General features: G+C 37.5%; 1 protein-coding gene across 1 annotated transcript; it reads right to left on the bottom strand.

Annotated features, from left to right (window-relative positions):
- Positions 1 to 4,191: 4,191 nt before the first annotated feature.
- Positions 4,192 to 5,821, bottom strand: LOC147861441 (uncharacterized). Its single transcript, XM_087322383.1, has 4 exons — positions 5,720 to 5,821; positions 5,117 to 5,647; positions 4,770 to 4,867; positions 4,192 to 4,663 (listed from the first exon to the last, which is right to left on the bottom strand). The coding sequence occupies exons 1-4, from the start codon at positions 5,819 to 5,821 to the stop codon at positions 4,192 to 4,194; spliced, it is 1,203 nt and encodes a 400-aa protein (XP_087178509.1).
- Positions 5,822 to 8,993: the final 3,172 nt, after the last annotated feature.

Here is an 8,993-nt window from a genome sequence, read left to right as displayed (position 1 = left end):
TATAGACATCATTTTATGTTCATGGACTGCCAATTGTATACAACGGTCATGCTTGTGTTGCAATTACGTGCAAACTACTCTTTATTAGGTGGCAATGGCCAATGCTCAAAGGGCTTATAACATTCTTGTCATTCACCTTATGGATGTTGCTAGATCAAGGGGAGCTCGATATCTTCATTCACGATTCTTTATGTGCTTGATAGATATTTCTACATTTTTTAGTACATGTGACCCATATTGAATCTCAACCCCAATGGAATCTACACATATTCCATTGCTTGATACATTGGCACAAGGACCGCTCTCGAATGGTTAAATCTTATATAGGAGTACTTAAGGATAAAGTATTTACCTTGTAATTTGTACCATCATAATAATAAAACCAATACATTATTTATGTCCAAATATGTGTTAAAATGTTGAGTACATCCGAGATTAACTCCAACATCCTCTCAAAGTAATTAGTTTTATACAAATCCATGATTAACTAAACTAGCCAATGTATTGCATATATACGAATTCATGTATACCCAACTCTCCAGCATTAGTTTGTAATTTTTTAATGATGATTTAGTTTTTTTCTTTTTGCACTAAATCAGACTTTTTTTCTATTTATCGCTTACAATGCCAATCTCTATCACCTTGTGCACAATTGTTATTTATCATCAGTACATTAATATAATATTGAGACTATTTTATCATTAACCAAGATCTTATGGATGGTAACTTCACGTGTAAAAATATACAGAAGTTTATAGCACATATTAAAGAATAGGGTGTTGTTTAATGACATTGTAACAAGCCATGATCAATGATGATAACAAGGCTTAACTTCATCGTGAACATTGTGGATGACATCAAAGGTTTTACGAACCATGGATACCAATATTATTAGATGGGATGCGACCCAGCAGCTGCATTTATATTTCCTATGGCCACATAAGCAGAAGCACAATTTTTCTCTAACACCACGGATTGTTCAAAAGCCCATCTCCCAAGCTCTACATTCGCCCATTTATGGCATGCACCCAAAAGAACCAGAAATAAAGAAAGCTTGAGTAAGTTCTGCGGCCTAAGTCGGTGGGCCTACCCAAGTAAGTATCTTTGGACAGGAAACACTATAAAGTCTATACTCATAAAAAAATCACCCGCACGCACGTACACAAAAAATAAAAAAAGCAACGAAAAAACGCAGAGTAAAAACGCAGGAAAAAAGCAACCGCCTGCCATTACTATGTATATAAAGACAGAGAGAGAGAGAATGTAATCGTAATTAAGTACATCCATACATCCATTACTTACTTACTTACTTACTTCAAAAAAAAATCCTTGTCATTATTTATTATTTACGTTGTGCAAAAATCCTTGTCATTACATACATACATATTTAGGTGTGTTTTATAACCTATATACATACATACATACATACATAGATAATATAATGGCCCTTTCCCGCCGCCCTCTCACTGCTGCCGTCATGACGATGACGGTGACGGTGACGGTGCTCCTGTTAACGTTGACGGCTGCATCTGCGCGCCCTAAATCCGCCTTCTCTAACCCGAACCCTAACCCTAACCCTAACCCTAACCCTAACCCTAACCCTAACCCTAGCCTTAGCCCTAGCCCGAGCCCCGCCGCCATGGCGATGCCGCAGAGGTCGATGCTGGACTACTTGTGCTGGAACTGCGACGACAGACCGTATGTCTACCACATTGGAACCCCCGGTCTTGCAACAACACTTAACGATCAGAAGTTCTCTGCCGTTCCAGACATGGCGGAGGCTGCACATCATATGCCCATGCCCACCATGCCCATGACCATGCCTCCCAACGCCCCTTCGCAGGGTCAGGAGAAGGGCAAGGGAGCTCCACATTGATTGCCATTTTCCTCCCATCCCATCCCATCCCATCCATGGCTAACTGCCATCTACAGATGTTCGGCATATTGTAATTACTCCCTGCAATAGCATTAGTATAGTCTCTCATACAACATTATGCATCTCTCACATCCTGCATTTGCATTGTTACTTAATTCTCCTCTGCCCTTTAGTTAGGAAGCTTCCCAATCCTCCTCCTCCTCCTCCTCCTATTAGTAGACTTTATACTGTGATGATGATAGTAATGTAGGGCTGTCTGTAACTCTGTTAATCAATCTAGCACTAGAATGTTGTTTGTAATCTCTTATTCAAGACACTTGTAATCTGTCAAAATTTTAGTATTAATCAAAGCTGTTCCTCATCCTGAATGAATCATAATTAATGATCGTGTTAACACAAACCACCACAGTTACCACCTAACGCTGAAATCGTTGATGTCTCGGGGGCTTGGGGTGGGAGATTTATTATACACGTCGACACGATAGAGATAATGAAGGGAAATTCATACTATTTCAATGATATATGTATATATAAATCATCATAGAAGGGGATGTTAGAGATTTTGACACAGGGTACAAGATTATGACAAGCCTAATTTATGAAATAACTTAGAAAAGCAACAAGGAATTTGATTAAAGCAAGCCAATAATGCAGCAACTAAGAGTAATGGCTAAGAGATGCAAGGCTGCAGAGAGCACACCAAACAGGTTCCCCAACTTCCTCTCTATATAGCAGAGAAAGTGGAGGGAAAAATGAGGTAGGCTTCTTTAAATTACAACTAATATTAAAACTTTATAACCAATTTGCAAGACACCATCTTCAAATAATTCACACAAAAATCGAATCGAGCCTGAATATGCTTACTTTGATAAGTGATTTTAGGCTTCCTTGAAATCTTTATGCATGATTGGTTATCACACCAATGTCGAAATTTGATTATGTGGATGATGTCAAGTTCCAAAAAAATTGATTGTAGCCAAAGGCCCTCCTTAGCCACCAAAGTAACCGCAATATATTTTGCTTTGGTGGAGGATAATGCCAAGGTAGCTTGTTTCTTGGTTCTCCATGTAATGGCACCACTAGCAAAAGTGAAAACAAACCTAGATGTGCACCGAGATGTGTCCCTGTCACCTCCCCAATCCGCATATGTCCATCCTTGAAGAACCACCATGTCACATTTAGAGGAGGGCAATAAGGCTTTATAGGTTAGTGTCATATCTCTTGAATATTTCAAGTAGCGAAGGACACGTTTCAAAGTTTCCCAATGACGAGGGCTAGGGTTCTCCATAAACCTAGATAAGAATCCCGTAGAATATGATAGATCTGGCCAAGTGCAACTCACCAAGTATCTTAAGCTCCCTAGAATATGGTGGTAGGTTATACTTTGCATGAAGGATTCCTCTTCATTTGTAGAGGGAGAGTCAGAGGTGGAAAGATGACAAGGGACTGTGAGGGGAGTGGCAACTGGGGAACAAGCAATCATATCGTATTTATGCAAGATGTTGTCAACTAGTTTACATTGAGATACATATAGAGTGCCAAGACTTTGATTCTGGTTGACCTCCAATCCAAGGAAATATTCTAGCTCACTGAGATGTTTGGTGGGAAAAGCTTGTTGTAAGTCGTTGACAAATTGAAGAATGTCAGCCTTAGAGGTGCCAACAATAGGAAGATCATCCACATAGACACCCAAAAGAAGAAAATTGCGATATTTCTTTCGAACATACAAAGTTGGCTCGGATTGTAATTGAACAAAACTATTTGTGAGAAGAAATCTATAAAGTTTTGCATACCATTGCCTGGGAGACTGCTTTAAACCATATAATGGTTTGTGCAATTTGTAGACATCGTTGGGATGTAATTCGTCCTTCAAGAGTTGTGGTTGCTCCATGTAGATTTCTTCCTTCAAATCTCCATGTAAGAAAGTTGTCTCAATATCAACATGATGCAATTCTAAATTAAGTAGGCAGTGATTGCAAAAATAAGACGGAGAGAGGTGAGTTTGAGTGTAGGAGAAAAAGTCTCATGATAATCCACACCAAGGATTTGAGTGAAACCCCTTGCAACAAGTCATGCCTTAAAGCGAATATTCCTGTGGGCATCATATTTTTTTGTAAACAGCCACTTACAACTTACCACATTTGAGTTTAGGTGGCTTCTAGACAACTTTGCCTGTGTGATTCTTGTATACTGCATTAGCCTCAACTTGTACTACCTCCAGCCATTTGTCTTTGTCCGGACTTTGTAGAACCTCCTTCATCAAATAACCAATCTTCATCAAATTTAACATATCTACTATAAACCACCTTACTAGTCTATGAGTTGTAGATTTTGTATGCTTTCATGCCTTTGGAGTCACCATATCCAATGAATCTCCCTTTGAAACATCGATCATCTAGTTTGGATTTGCGGTGCTCATGAACATACACATAGGCAACTGCACCAAATACTCTAAGATGAGAAACATTAGGTGGATAGCCATACCATAATGTAAAAGGGATTGCATTTCCTAATGCACTATGTGAAAATCTGTTTTGCAGGTAGCAAGCAATGGAGATTGTCTCCTCCCAAAAGTGTTGCTCCATGTGGTCAGTTTCTAGCATGCAGCGAGCTGCATTAAGCATGGTTCTATTTTTTCTTGCTGCCACACCATTCTGTTGTGGTGTGTAGGGAACCGTTTTCTGGTGAAGGATACCATTTTCTTGACAAAAATTTTCCCATTCATGAGAGATATTCTCCCATCCATTGTTGTTGTGAAGTGTCTTGATGGTGCTTGATGTTTGTTTTCTACATATTTTTTATACTTCCAGAATGTTGCAAATGCTTGATTTTTTTCTTAATAAAGCTTACTACTATGAATCTAGTGGTATGGTCTATGAAAGAAATGAAATACCTTGCACTTGATAAGGATGGTATCGGGAATGGTCCACATAGATATGCATGGACGAGTTGAAGTAGACGCTCTGTCATTGTACACCTATCTGTAAATGACTAGTGTGTCATTTTTCCAAATAAACAGCTCTCACACATGAAAACTGAATTGAAGATTTTAGATGGCAAACCTTGAACTCTTTTTTGTTGTTGACATTGTTGTAGTGCTTGATAGTGTACATGCCCAAGCCGGCGATGCCATAACTGAGTTAGTGAAGATCTTTTCTTGTTTTGTATTTGCAAGACTACTGAGAATGCATTTGGACGATGACTCCGTATTGGATATAAGTGCTTCTCCTTAGGACACACCAACTGTGTACTTGTGTTCCCATTTTTTAAAAATAGAAGTGTTTTCTCTTTACAGAATTGTATTGTTAGTCCATCTATAGTTGCTTGTCCAACAAATAATAGGTGCTTAGCTAGTCCTGGTACATAATAGACATTTGGGACTATAATCTCGTGATTATCTGACAATATGAGTTGAATACTTCCTTTGGCAATTGTTGTTTTTCGTCCGTTGTCTCCAAAAGTAACTGATAGTGGATTGGACAGAACCTGATCATAGCAATTTAACCAGTCCTTTTGGTATGTGAGGTGATGTGTAGCACTAGTGTCTAGGTACCATGTATCATGTTCAATTTTTGTCTCTTCTGCAATGACATGGTATGCTTGCAAAATATTGTCATCTTTTGGTATTTCATCTGAATCCCCTCCAAATTCTATATATTCTTCTGATTTCGAGTTTGATTTTTCTTCTAATATTGCATTATTTGCTTGTGATTGTCTTTTGTTTTCTACAGCTTGCTTGAATCGACACACCCTTTCTGTATGCCCTTCTTTCTTACAATATCTTCAAATTAGTTTGAAACCACCATTTGACTCTTTTATTGAAGCTTTCCAAGCATCATTTACCTTGTTGGTACTTGATATTTCTACATTTCTGTAAGCATCTGATTTAGCTCTATATCTATTACTATATGATGATTGTTGTGTTCTGTTAAATGTTGTAGTCATTGCCAGAGACGGAGTGGATTCTTTTAATTACTGCCAAAGTTTTTCATGGCGGGTCATGGTAATCAAATCAGACAAAGAATTACCTTGGCTATTCAAGGTGACAAATGTGCTCCAGGATTCTGGAAGTTTACTCAATAGGAGCCCAATCTTCATTTTATTCTAAGATTTCATTTCCCACAGTAGTGGCTTCTTCGAGATATATCTCCCAGGTATCCAAGAAGGTAAGAACATATTCTTCTTCCTACAAAACACACATGTGAAACAGGGTAGCAAGAGAAGTTTACTCAATAGGAGCCCAATCTTCATTTGATTCTAAGATTTCATTTCCCGTAGTGGTGGCTTCTTCGAGATATATCTCCCAGGTATCCAAGAAGGTAAGAATATATTCTTCTTCTTGCAAAACACACATGTGAAACAGGGTAGCAAGAGAAGTTTACTCAATAGGAGCCCAACCTTCATTTTATTCTGAGATTTCATTTCCCGCAATGGTGGCTTCTTCGAGATATATCTTCCAAGTATCCAAGAAGGTAAGAATATATTCTTCTTCCTACAAAACACACATGTGAAACAAGGTAGCAAGAGTATGGATTCTAGTAGTATCATCTTGTGGTTCAAACATCTGTTTTAGTTTAGACCACATTTCTATTGCAGTTGTGAGTTTTTGAATGGCATCAACTTGCTTGTCTTGTACATGTAGCAGTATTTCAAGCTTTGCCCTTTTGTCATTGTTTTTCCAATCTTTCCATGCTTCTAATTGTGTATTTTTCGGTGCTTGACAGGTCCTGATGGTGACTTCAAGTAGCTCCTCCAAATCAAGTAGTAGCTCCATCACTGGTTTCCAAATTATGTAGTTCTTTGTAGTAAGTTTATCTACCGAGTATTTTCTTGTCTAAGTGGAGCTTGCCATAATGTTGAGGTTGTTGTCCTTTTTTTTGTTGTGTGTGTGTGTGTGTGTGTGTGCGTGTGCGTGTGCGTGTGTATTTGAACAACAAAAGTAGAGTATGGAGCGGGTGATATATTTTTAGGCTTCGTAGTATTGACGCTCTGATACCATGTTGAGATTTTGACACAAGGTACAAGATTATGACAAGTAGAAATTATGGAATAACTTGGAAAAGCAACAAGGAATTTGATTAAAGTAAGCCAGTAATGCAACAACTAAGAGTAATAGCTAAGAGATGCAAGGATGTAGAGAGCACACCAAACAGGTTCCCCAACTTCCTCTCTATATAGCAGAGAAAGTGGAGGGAAAAATGAGGTTAGCTTCTTTGAATTACAACTATTACATGAAAACCGTTTTTTACTAATAATAACTTGTGGTGTGGGGTTATATTTAGTAATTAACTAAGTAGTTGCTCATTGCCAGCTAATTAGTTAATTATAACTTCTAACAGCTTATGCATAAATATGATTTTTTACATTCTTTTCGTGGCATTTCGTTTTTATTTTTCTTACTCTACCCCTCGTAGTGGCATATGAACAATAAGTAAAAGCAGTGCAACAATTACACAAACTAATTTTTTTACTTAATTGTTCATAAGCCATTCCTAGGGTAGAGTAAAAAATAAAAACCAAAAAGAAACAAAAACCCTTTTGTCTGAAAATCCGAAAAACAAATATTTAAGGGGAAACAGAGTGGGAGAGAGAGAGAGAGAGAGAGAGAGATCATTTTAAAAAAGGCACAAGAGACATGTAAATCTTTCTACCTTCTTTTTAGTGTTACGTCGAGACAACAAACCAAGGAAATCGAGGGTGGTTTATTCTGATGTAATTGGAAGGAGACATGGTGCTTCAAACATCCACAGATGTCAATTTCCTTTTGCTTCCAAGTATATGCTGAAAATGTTTTCAACTTGAAACCAAGTTTGTTTTAAACTTGATGGTGTAGTGATTCCGCTCTGAAGGTGAAGACATTTTGGATGCTAGTGGCATTGTCAATCTTTTTGTAAGACTAGTATACCCTAAATGCAATAGGGTTTTTGTATTTGCATTCGCATATTTCAATCAATATAACTTGAGGGAACCTTGATGATGAAACCAAAGCGGATGTGTTGTGGAAGAAAATTGGGAGTATGTATGAAACTAAGAATGCCTTTAACAGAGTTTCTGTGTTTAGAAAGATAGTAAGATTAAGACATCGGGATGGCTCTAGTATGATAGTGCACTTGAATGTATTTGAAGTATGTATAATAGAGCACTTATTGTTCATATGCCACTACTAGAGAGGGGTAGAGTAAGAAAAATATAAAACCCAAAAAGAAACAAAAACCCTTTTGGCTGAAAATCAGAAAAGCGGAGAGTGGAAATCAGAGATTTAAGAAAAAACAAAAAGAGTGAAAAAAACAGAGATTAAGGAAAAACAGAGAGGAAGAGAGAGATCAATTAAAAAAGCTACAAATAGACAGGATATGGAGGAAGCTTGAGACTACGTTGATCTCATCTATGGAAGAGTTCTCTGCTGCATCAATCTCACAAACCACACACAGATACAGGTAAATCTTCCTTTCTTCTTAGTGCTAGGTCAGGGTAGAAGTAGGACAACAAGCAAAAGATATTGAGGGTAGTTTATTCTGATGTAATTGGAAGGAGACGTGCTCCATACATCCACAGATCTTGATTTCCTTTTGCTTCTAGGTGCATGGTGAAAATGTTTTCCACTCGAAACCAAATTTGTTTCAAACTTGATGGTTTAGACTATGACAGTGAAGAAATTTTTGGATCTCTGACATTGTCGATCTTTTTTGTAAGACTGGTATACCCTAAATGCAATAGAGATTTTTTGTATTTTCATTCCCATATTTCTAATTAATGGAACTTAAAATGGAGAAAGAAAACGATTTCATTTCATTGTGTGTGCTTCTTAATTAGACTTTTTGTGTAATATGTCAAACTTTAGTAATAATCAAAGTGGTTCTTCATCCTAAATGGTAATGATCATGTTGACACAACCACCACTCCTACTCCTACTCTTACTCAGATGTATAAAGTATGAACTTTCATGCCTTCCATTTCTGAACCAATCTGTCCTCGTTTCATGGTTTAATTACCTAATTACAATCTCCGATTAATTACACAAAACCTAATTACAAGACCTAAACCTAGTAGTAAGTACCTAATGAACATGTTACACAAATGGTGTTTATCTTAAGTAAAATCCTCAAATTGCATCCAC

This window comes from Azolla caroliniana, unplaced genomic scaffold (assembly GCF_043228905.1).
Source record: "Azolla caroliniana isolate FFs.n. ecotype wild unplaced genomic scaffold, voAzoCaro1.0.p SCAF_7, whole genome shotgun sequence".
Classification (NCBI taxonomy): Eukaryota; Viridiplantae; Streptophyta; class Polypodiopsida; order Salviniales; family Salviniaceae; genus Azolla; species Azolla caroliniana.
Note: the sequence above shows the minus strand (reverse complement) of the source record. Positions and strands in the feature narration are given on the sequence as shown.